General features: G+C 48.0%; 1 protein-coding gene across 1 annotated transcript in view; it reads left to right on the top strand.

Moving 5' to 3' along the window:
- Window positions 1-13,382, top strand: part of LOC149346947 (ATP-dependent RNA helicase with zinc finger domain-like) — a 64,333-nt gene extending 50,951 nt beyond the window's left edge. Inside the window, exons 19-20 of the mRNA XM_089586760.1 lie at window positions 1,757-1,958; window positions 7,140-13,382. Coding sequence (XP_089442886.1) covers window positions 1,757-1,958; window positions 7,140-8,790 — 1,853 coding nt within the window. The 3' untranslated portion in view covers window positions 8,791-13,382. The remainder of the gene's footprint in view (window positions 1-1,756; window positions 1,959-7,139) is intronic.
- Window positions 13,383-14,935: the final 1,553 nt, after the last annotated feature.

Raw genomic sequence — 14,935 nt, 5'->3', positions numbered from 1 at the left:
CGGTACCTGGAGCCCTCCACTATGGCGTCCCTCCATAGCCTGAGTCACTTTTGGACGTTCGACCGCGTAAACCATAAACCCAACTCGGCAGCTGGTAATTCAAAAAAGAAGAATGTCAGCCAGAAGAATTGCTTCATGCGTGCATAATTTTTCCCACGTGTTGCGTTCCTCTGGGAGCTAATAGACGATAATTGCCTGCAACACTTGGAATGGACAGGGATGCGTCGTCCAGCGCACCGGACGACGCTTGTGACTGCATGGTGCCTCAGCTCTGCTAACTCGTCTTATGTGCTCGGCATTCGCACCAGAAAGGGCAAAATGTTATGCTGTGCAAAAGCTCGAATTGAGCGCACACTCGCTAGTGGTGTGTTGTGTCTCCATAGTAATGCTCTGTATGGCTGGTGTCGCTAGGCCTAGCAGGCTTCGCATAAAGGCCACAGAGAAGGCGCTTTGAATCTAGTCAGTTTACCATAAAAGGTCTAGCCATGTTGCTAGTTTACCATCACACAATATCCTCACAATGAACTTATAACTGATTCCCGCGAGGCCTTTGACAGTGAAACGTGCAGAAAAGTAGGCCAGGCAAAGGCAATCTCACACTGACGGCTGTGGGTCGCACGGGTAGAATGCTGCTTCAAACCATCCATCAAGCCGTCATTGCTGTCATTCAAGCTTTGGATCTTTGGAGGATTAATAACTTAGGATCATGTGATGTTTGCCAGTAAAGTGATCTAGCAGGATGTTTTTGTAGGGGTGGTGCAGCCTCAATGCATTATATATTTGAAGGATCCGCTTGGGCTGCACTAATTCATCATATAAATGTGGATTACAGCTTAAAAGGGAGACACAGAATCAGGGCTCCGCTCTAGTTGTAAAAATTTTACGGAAAAGTGCAGATCCTATGTGGGGGCCGCACCCTGTCACAACCCCCCAAAAAAAAACTTGCGTCCCTTACACAAGTATCGCGTGTTACGGAAATAAACGCACGCTGTAGAATGCTTCTTCCAGCTAAATGGGCGCATTGTTTGAGCTCAAATTTTGCACAGAAATGGCATTTGGTCGGCAGAATTGTTTTATGCTACATCTGTTTGGGTTACTTGTCTGAATCGATCAAAAAAAGTCGTAAATTCGCATCGTCTGCGGCGACGGCGAAAGAAATCAAGCTGTTCTGTCAGCAATCGCACCGGTGGCGCCATCTCATTTGTTGGCCGTGAAGATTCAGCAAAGGAGGGGGTTTCGGGAGGTTTGAAGACGCTCTCTCAACTGGTTTTCTAATGGTTACAGAAAACTTTGTTTGCTGAAAACTTAGTTTGGTCAAGTTTGGTTCCTTTGCTGAATTTTCATGGCCAACAAACGAGATGGCGCCACAGGTGCGATTGCTGACAGAACAGCTTGATTTTCTTCGCCGTCGCCGCAGACGATGCGAATTTACGACTTTTTTTTGATCGATTCGGGCAAGTAACCCAAACAGATGTAGCATGAAACAATTCTGCCAATCAAATGCCATATCTGTGCAAAATTTGAGCTCAAACAATGCGCCTGTTCGGCTGGGAGAAGCATTCTACGGCGTGCGTTTATTTGCGCAACACACGATATGTACGGTAGATTGTGATGAAGCCTTGGAGACCTGTTACCGGTGAACGAATCCATTGGAAACAATGTACACCAAGGTGACCATGCAGTCTGTGACGCCAGAGAGAGTGTACTAGCCATGGCGGAAGTGGAACGTGAGGGACGAGACGGATGTGCTTTGCAGGCAAGCAGTTCCGGGCAGTGGTGCTGAGCACGGTTCGGACACGTGCCACCTGCCTGCCCCTGGAGCAGACTGCCTTCAAGGCTGCGCTCAACTTCGGCTTCCTCTCGGATGCCAAGCTGCTCAACACGGCCATCACACGCGCCCAGTCGCTGGTCGCCGTGGTTGGGGACCCCATATCACTCTGCTCGGTTGGCGCTTGCCGGTGAGTGTTGTTAAAGCGAGTAGTATATTTTCAAAGGGACACTGAGGAAAAATTGAAGTTGGCTTGTATCGACAGAATAGCAGCTCCTGATTACAAAAACGCCACTCATACTGACAACAAAGCTCTTGTAACGCAGAAAAGAGCAAGAACCCAAATACAGGTATCGCCGGCACAGGCCAAACTCGCAAGTACAAGCGTGATGACGTCATAGGACAAAACAGTGTTGCTAGAACCATTGGTTCTAGCAACACTTGGACACGAGAAGCCACAAATCACTGAGGCGCAGTCAATGCATGCGCAAATCTCCTTGACGTCGCCAGATGGCGCCACGTACCCGGCAGCTACGCTCGCGCCTGCAGCATCGGGACCAATCACCGCCTGCTCACCGGCAGTAGGCGGGCTCCCGGTATTCTTCTAACGGTAACAAGGTACACGGTATGCTAAAGGTGTCTATTTGCGGGAACTTCGTTGACAACTTCGAGAGCGGGATCCATCGTAACGCTGGCAAAACGCCGGTGCAAACGTAAACGCAGCGACGGTAGTGACGGCCGCAATAGCCGATAGATGCCTTCAACGTGCAGCCGGTGGTAGCTTTCTTTTCGGCTGCTGCTGGGCCGCACTGCTGTGCGTCAGAAATCACGGAGTCTGCGTTACGTCATGTGCACGTCATGTTTCACGTCACTTAGTCCTGTGTCGTCATAAGAGAATCCCAAGTTTTAATCAGAGTGGCGGGAAAAATTTTTTCAACTTTGAAACCAAATTTCTTAGAAATAAATGCATCTTTCGCTGCCGGCCAAGTGGCAACAAAGCCATGAAATGCCGAACTATCGAATTTTGCTTTAAAAATGATATTAATAGAGCTCTCCTCACTGTCTCTTAACGATTCCCACACCGATTCTATTCCTTTTTTTTTTTTAATTTCCTGCCCTTCGCCATTAGCTGAAGTGATGCCGCGCTCGCATCTGTTTTTGGCTATTGGCGAAAGCCTAGGGCATGACGTTGCTCCAGAAAGTGGCAAAGGGCAGGAGAATAAAAAGTACCATCGATTTGGGTAGGAATATTTATTGTTCCAGCTGATATGTACAAGTTGAATTTTGCTAATATGAACTTCTAGAGGACATCAGAAGTCTGTTTGCGTAAGGTGTAGTTTGCACTAAAGAGAACCCTTTATATATAGTAGTCTTTGGGCAGCCACATTGCTGGCCGCGCTGCACTGAAACCCATGAAACACGGGAGGAGCGGGAGCTGCCCTTTGAAATGCGCTCCTCGGCCAGCCTCGTTTTGCAGCACTCCTATTTGGTAGCTGCCTACCACGTGTTCAAGTACATGCAGGCAGCTTCGAACCTGTCGCTCTAGCCATGGGAGAAGGCTGCCCGGCTGACCCAGCGTCTACATATGTTACGAGACGTCTTCCTCCATGCTTTCTTTGTTTTGCGGATGCGAGTCATGCTGCTGTGTCACGCTTCAGCGGTGACACACTCGCACAACTCCCAAACACACTGGCTTTATGCCAACAACCTTTATTGCACCTCCCATCCTCCCGCCGCCGCCGCTCCGCCTCATGATGATGATGACTTGGCGATCCACTAGCGCCCTCTTGTGACATCACCTGGAACTAGACCCTCTGCTGCCACAGTGTCCTAACAGCTGTACCACCCTCTCGACTCTGGCTTAAGTTGGAAGTTGAAGTGCATTTCAAGGTTTCGTGGAGTACGCTATATGTACCGTCTTGAGTAATGAGTCGGCCATCAGAGACTACGCACAAGAATGCCTGTATGCTGACAGTCGTCGCCTCATGCCTGGCAAAACGTGACTCGAAGCACATTTCGGAACTGCTTCCATCACATGCTGGACTGTGTTCGAGGGTGCAGAAGTTGTGAGTGCAGTGCTGCAAGGTGCGGCGCGCACAGTGCAAGATGACTGACCTTGCTGTGCTGTGGGAAGAACTTGTCGACATTCCAGACACTGTGCCAAGAGAAGTTGCCTTCGAGAATTCTTTGGCGGTTGACGGCAACGTACAGTAATCCCTCGTTATAACGAAATCGCTTTACTCGAAATATCGCTTTATTCGAAATTTCTTCCGGTCCCGACCCAAACGCATGCATTTTAAGCCGCATTACTCGAAGCGCACGAAGAGCTTGACCCGCTTAAAGCGAAGTGGCGAGTGGAGGCATCGCCGCCGCCGAGCGGAGGCATCGCCGCCGCCGAGCGGAGGCATCGCCACCGTGGCGGCGACCCTTTGCGCATGCAGTGCCAAGTTAATACCGCCGACGAATTAGACTCATGCAGGCATAGAACAGGCCACAAAAGTACCAAACCCACGATCGATGACCTGCCTAGTAACGGACACCAAGGGAGTGCCGAATGTCCCTTGCTCAGTGGGACGAAATTCCATGGTGCACCGCGCCCGAACCGTTAATCTCGGTCGGAAGCGCATTCCTGGTATTCCTCGCTACAGAATCCACACGAAAATAGAGTTTTCCTCGCGCTTTGCGATGCCAGAAAACCGCAGTGTTTTGGATGCGGAAAAGTGGCCGGTCATGCTCGATTCGCGCCATTCGACTAGACAAACGGTCTAAATGCGTGGAAAGAAAAGCGAGCGCGATTCACCGCGGCGCGAAGTTGCGAACGGCGCCGCAGCGTCCGATCGCAGCTTGCCGCCTGCGTCCAACCTGCTAGATGTCAACGACGGGCCGCTCGCGGCAAACGCAACGACGGGAAGTGGGAGCCAATGCGAGCGCGGAGAGCGGCAGCGTCATGATGACGTAGGGCGCGCTCCTTTGAGCCGTGCCGGCCTGCCCAAGGCCGGTCTCGACGCGCTCGCTCGCTCGATCGCGCGCGTCGAGACCGGCCGTGGTCTGCCAGCCTTGACGCCGGCCGCTGGCGTCTGCTAGCTCCGTTGCTGAAGGCGTTGCGGAAATCTAACGTATCTTTTATTATGGGCCTAGTTGACAGTAAAGGGGTGCCGAGTGTAGCGCCTTTGAGTGCTGTCCAGTCAGCTGCGGCGTCGATGCGAAACCGGCTAGGCTTAGCGGCGACCAGGGCAGTCAGGGAGAAGCGCGCAGTTTGTCACCCGGCGTTCCGGCAGGCGGTGTCGTTGCCGAAAGCTCCACTCTTGCACAGGCATGCTGTCGTAGCTCGAATCTAGGAGGCAGACTTTATGGTAGCATGACTGCTTTGTAGTATTTTCTTGTGCGAACGTGAAGCCGAGCCTGCCGGCCTGTCGATCAGCCTGGATCCCGTCTGGATCACAAAAATGAGCTAAAGCTTGTTCTTGATATAGATAATAAACTCTGGTATAAGAAATTTGAAAACTGTATACCATCTGTGAGGATCGCTGACCAATACTGAGTTGCCGGTAGAAGTAACAAATGTGCTACGAGCAAATTTTGTAGCAAAAGCTACATTGGCCACGAACTTGCGATCGCGCCGTGGCAGTGCTCCGAGGAGGCACGGAGACCGACCTTGAGCCGTTGCCTAGCAACCGCCGCAGCTGGGGGACGCTGCGCGGCGTCATCCACCAGCTTCCTCGCAGTTGTGGCGCAATTAAATCTCGACTGTTTTAGCTTTTTCGAGCGGTCACTTATATCGAATTATCGCTTATAACGAATTTTTTCGACGTCCCGCTGACTTCGTTATAACGAGGGATTACTGTAGCTGTGACAGCGAGCCCGCTGGACTTGGAAATTGTTTGCGGTGTGCTGGTGTCTTGTGCCACCGAGGAGCCACCCCCGGAAGATGATTGCCCTCGCACAATGCTTCACGATGCCCTTTCTGCTACCGATATACTGTGACGATACTTCTCGGGAATACATTCAGAAGCAGACTGAATTTTGCTGAAATGGTGTTACGTGTTCAAAATGCGATAGTGCATCGATGGATGCAATGTTCAGGCAAAAATCACTGCCTACTTTCACCGCTAAATTACTTTTAGAGTAGATTATTCATGGTATAGTTTTTCTTTTGTCAGCTCATTTTCATTCTGCTATTTACAGCTTTAAATGAATTGGGTACTGAAATTTACTGAAGTTCGTTGTAAGCGGGTTCGGGCGTAGTGAATAATTCTATATATTGAACGAGTCGCATTGTATCATGCTGTTTGTTATAATCGGTTTTGACTGTATTTAGTTGCGAAGTGGAGAAATAAACTATAACCCCCTTCAGATATCCAGACCATGCTGTCTCTCGCCATTTTTTGTGCACATGTGTTTTTGTCTATGTGTGTGCTGTATATCATGCCCCGTGTTCCACTGACAAAAGCAAAGAAACGTGCTGGCATCGCTCGTCGAGAAGTGTGTTGATGTCAGCACCGTTGCCAAGGCAGTGCTGCACGTATCATGGTATGTTTTTGCAGTCCGACAGTCTGCACGGGATGAAGGAACCCTATTATGACTGCTGCCGTAATACAAATAACAAGAAACGAAAAGTAGGAGATGGTTACATAACAACAGAGTGCATAATAATGCAATTGAATGCTCTTATTAGACTGTTCGTCTCAGCATTTCCGGGCAAAATTGCGTCCCTCGTATCTGTTGACGTTGTTGAGCAGTTCCGGTCATTTTAGCATTTAATTTTGGTACGAATGGAGGCACATGGTGTTTTTCCGATGTATGGCATCATTGGCGTTCGCTCTTGTTGAAAAGAAAAGCTGTACTCTTTTTGTGACTGCCCATGACTAGTGTGCAATCCAGACGTGACATGTTTGATGCCGAGTTTGTACTGATGACCTAACAATATTCAGTAGAATCTCATTAATATGGATATCATGGGGCTGCTAAAAATATTCGTATCACCCAGAATTCGTATCGGTAAAAGCGAACAAAATTTGTGTGCTGACGCACAGCAAATGCGTTCACGAAAACGTAGTTGCAGCCGTGCATTAGTGCTCAGTGCTTCCAGTGTATACTGTGCAACTGGAAATTGCAGTGTTGGCAGTGGTGTGGGCCACTCTGTTCGCGTGTGCAGTTGCAGTTTCTACGTTCGTATCATCAGTAGGGGCGCGGGAGAGTGTTTGGAGCACTTGTACGCGATGCGTTTTGGCCAGAGATTTTTATGAATTTGTATCATGCGGAAATTCACGTCAGCTGTACTCGTATTACTAAGGCTGTACTGTAATGCTGCAGGTACAGTGTTGGCATGTTGTCGTGAGGCAGCCTGTACAAAATGCTCTCTCCTGCGCAGGACCCTGTGGGAAAAGTTCATCAGGACGTGCGCTGAACGTGGCAGCCTCTACAACATGCTCTGGGATGACATCAAGTACCAGCTGGACGGCTTTGAGCTGAAGAAGGAGTACGGGCTCAATCCCCATGCGCAGAGCTTCTGGCCCAAGCATCCGTTCCTGGACAGGCCGCCTGAGGCCATGACCAATGCGCAGCCACAGCCACGGCTACCCGTTCCACCTGGATACAGCAGCCTTCCGCCGCCGACCATGCCCTTCTGGAACGTGCCACCCCCACTGCTGCCGCCATACTACATGCCAAGGGTGGACCAGCGTTTCTACAGCCCATGGCCCAGGATGCTGGGGTATGCACCTAACCAGTTGCACCCAAACGTGGGCAATGTTTCCTGGGCTCAGGGCGTGCCACTGGGGCCATACCCCTCAGGTCAGCGAACCAATGGTGCAAGGTTTCAGCCGAGCATGCAGCAGCAGCACCATCTACCGATGCAGCGCCCGCCGTTTCCGCACCCTCCGTCGCAACAGCAGTACTTTCAGATGCATCCGCAGCCACCTTTCCAGCCACCTCCGCAGATGCAACAAGTGCATCAACCACAGACACGTGCGTATCAGCAGGTGTACTCTCAGATGCCCAAGCAGCCGCAGGCTGAACCAGCAGCGTCTGCCAAGCCAAAGACACAGCTGCAGCCACGCACTCAGCAAGGCAACAGACAGCAGAGCCATGCCAGGGCGGAAGAGCCAAAGCAGAACGGGCCTTTGCGTGGCGTCAACCCTGGACCGAGCCTTTCCCTAAATGATTTGAGCAGACCTCCGGGGTACCCCGCTGGTGCTCAAGGTGCAAGCGGCCTCGGTGCAATGGGTGCCCAGTTCCAGAGTATGATGCTGAGCGATGACGACAACGATGGCTGGACAGTCATCGGGGGGAAGAAACCGGCGGCGAACGGAAGTGCGCCCGCAGCCGGCTCGATGCCGAGGAGACCGACCGTCGCGGACAAGTTGGCCCCTCCTGTGCAACCTGCCAGCCGACCTTCGAGTCAGCAGGGAAGACAGCCGGCGAAAGATCACCCGCATGCCTCTGGCACGACGAGCAAGGCTGCCGCACAAGCTTGGCAGGTGCCGCAGCAAGCGAGGGCCCACATGGGCAGGGCGGAAACGGGCGCCCAAAGCCAAGCACGCCCTCTCAAACAGCAGGTGTTTCATAACTCTGCCGTGCGGCAAGGGGCGCCGGGTCGTGCAGAGCCGCACCTGAATGCCAAGGCACAGCCAAAGCCCGAGCTGAAGCCGACGGTCGCATACGTGGCAGCGGTGTCGGAGCCAGTCACCTGGGGGAGCCAGCCTGTTGGCGGGGCACAAATCGCAGCGGGAGAGTGGGGTGCCCCGTCGCGCCATGGGATAAATGAAGTCAAGTTTGGCACGGACCTCTACACGTACCTGAAGGACGACAAGGAGTCTGAGCAGCTGACGAATGCTCTCAAGGCAGGCTTCGCGCACACGGCTCGACAGGCGTCTGCCGCCGCCGAGCAGACGATGACGGGTGGTTCCGTGTGGGGTCCTATTGGCAGCAAGCCACCCGAACGGCGCAAGCAGTCATACAGCGATGCTTTGCGCAATGGCCACGTCAATGGCTTTGTGAAGCCTAGCCAAGGCCAACACTAGGGATGAAGCGTTTGCAAACGCTTTCGACAGTGGCTGTCAAGCTGAGTGCGGGGAGCCATGTCTGCTGGCCAGACATGGAGGACAGTGCTGCTGCCCACAAATGTGAGGACACGGTTTTAGGGCATGGCCAAAACTGTGGTCCGGGCTTTCAGAATGAGAAATGGAGCACTGCAAGTCTCTGTGCGCTTGTGTGCGGTGTTGTGATCAAATGTCTGTGCTACTTCTGTATTGTCACCAGATCTTGGCTGTAAGCATTAAGCGGTCTTGTGTGGTCTCTTGTCGTCCCTAATGGTTTGCTCTTTCTTTTTCCCTCGTCAGATTATTTTTTTCCGCATTACAAGTTGTTTAAACTGTGGTTTCTTTGTCGTGCCCTTTGTATGGCGAAAGGCCCAGTTTTTTTGCATGTACTGCCAATTTTTGTGTTGGATCAACTAGCCCTTGTGTGTCCGTTGTACTCATTCGCTTGTTCGTGCCGCGTGTGTGTGTTCGGTTACGTTGCATGTAGACTCCTCTCCCATCTTTAGTAGTTGCTGTTTGCTAGTATCAACCCTTTTTCGAGAGAGCGGGTTGAGAGCAACAAAATATTTCTTGCGGCAGAATCGACGATCTGCAGTGCAATATCGCTTTGTTTCTAGACTTATTTCGGATTCACACTACATTTGTCATAGTGCAAATTTCGATGTCTGTGTGGGAACTGAGCCGCCATGATTTTTGAAGAATAATTGAGCACAGACTGTAAACAAGCAACTTCAGTACAAATGACCTGAACCCTCCCTCATGTGCTGTGCATATTCATCCCCCCCCCCTCAATTTGGTGTTGCTTTGAAACTCATTTGCGTGATAAGGGCCTGTTATGTTTCTATCATGTCTATCTACTGGATGATCATGTTGAGGCTTACCTAGTAACAAGCAGTTGGTTATATGGGGAACTGCCTTGTTCGATATTTGTGTTTCCTCTCGAAAATATTGTGTGTTATCTTTTCTTCGTTTATATTTTTTGTAGAGCACGTGCTATTATGGCTTGATGCTTACTAAAGCTTCCAAGGCCTGAGAGCAAGTAAGAGAAGCTCGCGTTTATTATTGGTGATAGCTCGGCATGGACTGGCGTTTTTTGGCAGTCTTATTTCAGTTGAAGGTCTCTGTAAATGCGCTCTTAGTATATATGTCACTATTTTTCTGCATACGGCATGGACATTAGTAATTGGCTCGGATAAAGGTTACCGAGCGGAAAGCTTTGTTCATCTTTTTCTGCATCTTTGCATATGTGTTGGTAGCGGCTCCTGGAACGATGGCATGAAGAAACTGCCCGTTTCACAGCTGCCGTGGATGGTAAATCCTCATTTTTGCTTACGATTCCCTGCACAACTCACTGTTCAGGGGTCATGAGACTGTCTGTCATGGCTTCAAGATGAAGCGGAGGATAAGTTGTGTGGAGCGTGTACTACTGTCATCATAATCGCAGTCACTTTCGCGTGATGTGTCTCGTATACTGCCTCCCTTGTGCCAGTGTTGCACTCAGTGAGTCTTACTGGCATTTCCACTGCGCATTGCTGATCAGTGCTGTGTGCATTATGACATTGAATGACATCGATTCATGTATTCCAGTCCTTTTTGTTACTTTATGCCCTGTCATTGCCAAGTGAGACAAGTATCAATTGGTGCGGCGTACTCCATCAAGGCGTGATTTGTTGGAATGTGTATACAGTTCCTTCATTGTCACAAAATGGCTCTGCAGTAATGGTGAGGGTGTTGCCTTACATGCGGAGCATCCTTATGTGGTGAATGTTTAATCTGACGCGAGTAGTAATCGCTGTTCTAAATTTCATTGGAATGGTGAGTGCTGGTCATTTTTTTGTATGGATCGTGACACTGCATCTCATTTTGAATGTTGCGTTTATGCTTTCTGTGATGCGTATTGCGCCCCGTGCAATGAGAATGGTTTTGAGATTTTACTTTTCATAGATGACTGAATGCATTCCATTTTTGAACTTCTGCCTGTGTTGTTTGTTTCTTCTTTTTTTTTTATGTGCTTCAGAAGGTGTAATGTGTCACCGCTGGTGGATCTCTCATGTCTTACGTGTCAGTTTAGTTTTCTGGCACAGGATTTCGAAGTAAATGCATCTATTGTGCCCCCAGGTGTCGCTAAAAGCAATTGGTGAAGCACCTGGGACAAGATTTTGTGCTCAGTGGTATTGGTGGTTGACTGATTACTAGTCCTCTATCAAGGCTTGATTTGTTGGACAGAACTTATTAAATAACAGTTGCTCGTTGCATTTGTATGTGAAGGGCACAGGCATAGTTACTCTTTCTGTGGTGATTTCTGTTCTTTGCGAGCACAGGAAAGTGAAATAAGTCAAGCAAATTTGCTTTCGGTGATAAATTTCTGGATTGGTTTATAGTAAATGAAGGTCACTTTTAGGTGCTGACTTGTAAAATCTGTGCTTTGTTATACGTGAATGTATTTCTGGAGGATCTGTGTTTCGCTCTATGTGGTATCTCTAGAAAGAGCAGCCCATTTTTTACAAGCTGGTCCCTGCCACAGTTGGTAGCAGGGTTTTTGGACTTTGCTACCGCTGATTCAGGCACTTGATATTGGTATTGTGGCTTTGAAATGGGGAATTTATTTTTTTCATTACCTAGAATGTGCGATTGATTAAGGCAATTGAGGTTATCTATTGGGTTTCGGTGCCACAGACGTCAAGAAATAAATTTTCATCGTAAAAGAAATAGCTGTATCTTCAAATTGCGGAATTGCTTGCTTTAATGTTAGAGTGTGTGCTTTGATGTTTTAGTGTTATATATAATTTTTTGTGCTGATTCCTTGGACCGGCAGGTGGCATCCACGTGCAAAAATCTGCAAGCACACAATATTTCATGCTTAGCAATGCTAAACCGCCAGCATTGTTTTTTTTTTCTCGAATAATCACGACAACAGATATTCATATTGGAATGCTTTAAAAAGACAGATTTACTATGTTTTTGTCGGAGGATATTTTATTCATTCAATACTGAACATTTCTTTTTAAATGACAGGGATTATGTTCAGCAACTGCTTACATTTTCATCGAATACTGGACACCTTTTTTTTTTAAATGACTGGGACTATGTTCAGCAGCTGCTTACATTTATAATCGAAAAAACCTGTCAGAGATTTGCACCTTGTTAAGAAACTCACTACGGTGCGTCATCTCTGCATTGGTACACTGGTCCATCCTTGGGTGTCTCTTGTAAAATATGTTGTAATAGTATATGTACGCTCACCATGGCAACTGTGTTCTGTGGTAACTCGTTTGGTATGCATCACCCTGTAACTTCACAATCGGGGCATCAACATGTGACCAAGTGTCTCAAATCCTGCAGTTACAATACTTTGTACTTGAACTCGAAGCGTGCCGATCTCTTCACTAAATGTTCTGGAAGTGTTGTTTTGAATTGGCTGAGTGGTGGGTGAGAATTTTGTGAAACAGTATGAGATATTCTACTGGAAACCCAAAGGAATCCAGCTCGCTGTATATTGTAAAGTATGCTGCTACAGCACTGCTGTAAGGTTGTAGGATAGAGCGTGGTGTTTTGTCACGCGAAGGAGCAGGCCTACTCATGAATGGTCTTTGTGATAACTGCGTGTTCTGATGTGTGGTATGTATGCTTGTTCGAGAGACCAGTGATGAGAAGCTACACCTTTAGTGGGATTACGACTGAACGCCTATAAGTCGCGGCTCTATGTAATTGTTGCAACAACTGTGCAGAGTGTACTTTTAGAGGAAGTGGGTAGGGACAAGCGATGGGTCAAAACACGCAAGTAAACAACGCGCGTCTTCTACTGAAACGTCCATATTGCAGGTTTTTGTTGTTCTAGCTGATGGTGGCATACTGGCACCCGATACTTTGTGGGCTTACAAAGGTAAACAAAACTTGCTGAGTGACAGCATCCGCCTTTGTGTTGCTATCCGAAAGAAGTTCTTGTTGAAAAGCTCAAATTTCAGGATTTAAAATTGTATACATTATTGCACCCAATAATGTTCCCCAAGTGTTCTCAATATAAACTAGTCACGAGTGTTCAATGCTTTTTAAGGGTGGGCTGTGTGTGGTTGCTGCCAGGTTCGAGACAATCTCCCATCTGACTGTAAACATTTTTTTTAAAGGCTTAGATAAACGCCAGGAACAAAGATTCAGAGAGCACTTAGGCTTTCACTCCACCAGTTGGCTTGCTGAGGGCACTTCGCAATAGGGCTTGGCATCAGTCGGCCATTGGTGACTGACAGAACTTACAGTAAACCGTCACAGTTGAGTACGATTTCATCTCATTCCATTGAAATTTCACAAAGTTCTCGGTCCAAAAATCAGCACCTTGCAGTTCACAGTATTGTTGTCCACCGTCTTTCCGTGGTCTGGTCTGCTGTTCAGACATGAAAGCAGTTATTTTCATCTTTACCTTTGTTTGTATGACACACACGGCCATACCCATCATGCGAGGCCAGTCCCTCATGTTTTATTCTGGAAAATAACTCTGTGGGAGGGGGGGTGTACTCCTCCACAATATTTCTGTAACTCAATGAATGATTGAATAAAGATGGATGTTTATTCTCAAACAATGCCATTTTTTTCTTCCTCTATATGCCTTTCTTTTTTCTACCTTCGTAACATTACTGCCAAAGCAGTGCTTAATCTTCAAGGTCATGCACTTAGGTGTTCAGCATTGAATACGACTTGAAAGGTCAAAGTGTTAAGCTCTGATATTTTAAGGCGAAAGCCTTTAATGGTTCATACTCGAGGCCATGACTGTCCGTACATCTGAAGTGAGTCAACTAGTCATTACTAGTCACAAGTTATGACTAAGCAGCCATGACTAGTTAGTCCTGACCAGTCATGGTTAGTAGTCATTAGTCAGTAATGGCTAGTGTAATTAGCCACGACTAACATCATTAACCAGTTATCAATTACTCATAACTAGTCATTAACCAGCCATCAACTAATTAGTCATACGTCATGACTAGCCAATCCAAGTCTCCCCATAGCTGCCTCGTGTGTGCCTATGGCCGTGCAGCCAAAGTTTTGTGGAAAGGCTTTCGCCTCGTGCACTTTAGATCGTCAAAGTGCCCCCTGAATTTTTTGACATGGTACAGCAAGCAAACTAAAATAGAAGTTCCTGCAGGGTGTAGCTGCAGCGACATGCTTGGCTACCATTTAATAGTCTGGAGTTTTGCTGTCTGGCGATCAAAAACATGGCAGAAAACGGCGCTGCTTTTTGCCACATTTACCTGTAAGCACTTTCATACTGTGTGTGTTGCATAAGGCATCTAGTTCACACTATACAGTGTCGTGAACTCTGTGGTGCATGTGCCAAGATATTTAGTCAAGTCTTGTGCAAATACATAGAACTTTATTTCGTTTTGCTATGAAGTCGCAGATACAACAGCAGAAAATGTACTGCAGCTTGACTTGGCTTCATAACAAAATTCAAACTTTGTCATTTGTGGTTCATTCTTGACTTGAGTGTTGTGATGCAACAATGCAAACTGTACAGATTACTGGTGAGGTCTGAATGACATATTGAACACTGCACACACTGAATGAAGCAAAGACTGTTCAACATGTGATGAAAACGGCAAAAACCACATGCATGCTCACATCAATGAGATCAGAAGACTATAATCTGCAAAAAGAGCGTACGGCTTAATGCACATACTTGAATGCATAGCACAGACCCTGTGTTCTAGCAAGTTAATGAGAGCACAGCTCCAACCTATCTGACTACACAAATGCACTTATAAATGGCCATCACCCAGCATGTTTTGTTAGCCAGTTGCTTAGCATCGTTGGACACATTAAACCCATCTGACTATACAACCAGGCTAAGTTGCTGCCCAAATTGCGTGGTAACGGGAACCTTTTGTCACGCTTCTATGCAAGTGGGCATGCATAATTCGTGCATCCCAAGTTTCTAGGAAACAAATGAAATGAGTGGGAAGAGCACTGGTATTCGTCCAGTGCAACAAAAATGTGACTGCATTTACTCTGAATATGAATCTCATTTACTCATTTATCCTCGCGAGGTACACCTGGGCGCAGAAGTTTCTGAACCACAAGTGTTTCAAGAAAACTATCGCCCACCCCCAAACTGATGTGCGTAACCTAAATCGGTGTG

Source organism: Amblyomma mixtum, chromosome 4, assembly GCF_055824585.1.
Source record: "Amblyomma mixtum isolate Tamu chromosome 4, ASM5582458v1, whole genome shotgun sequence".
Lineage (NCBI taxonomy): Eukaryota > Metazoa > Arthropoda > Arachnida > Ixodida > Ixodidae > Amblyomma > Amblyomma mixtum.
The sequence above is the reverse complement of the archived record's forward strand: the minus strand, read 5'-3'. Positions and strand labels throughout refer to the sequence as shown.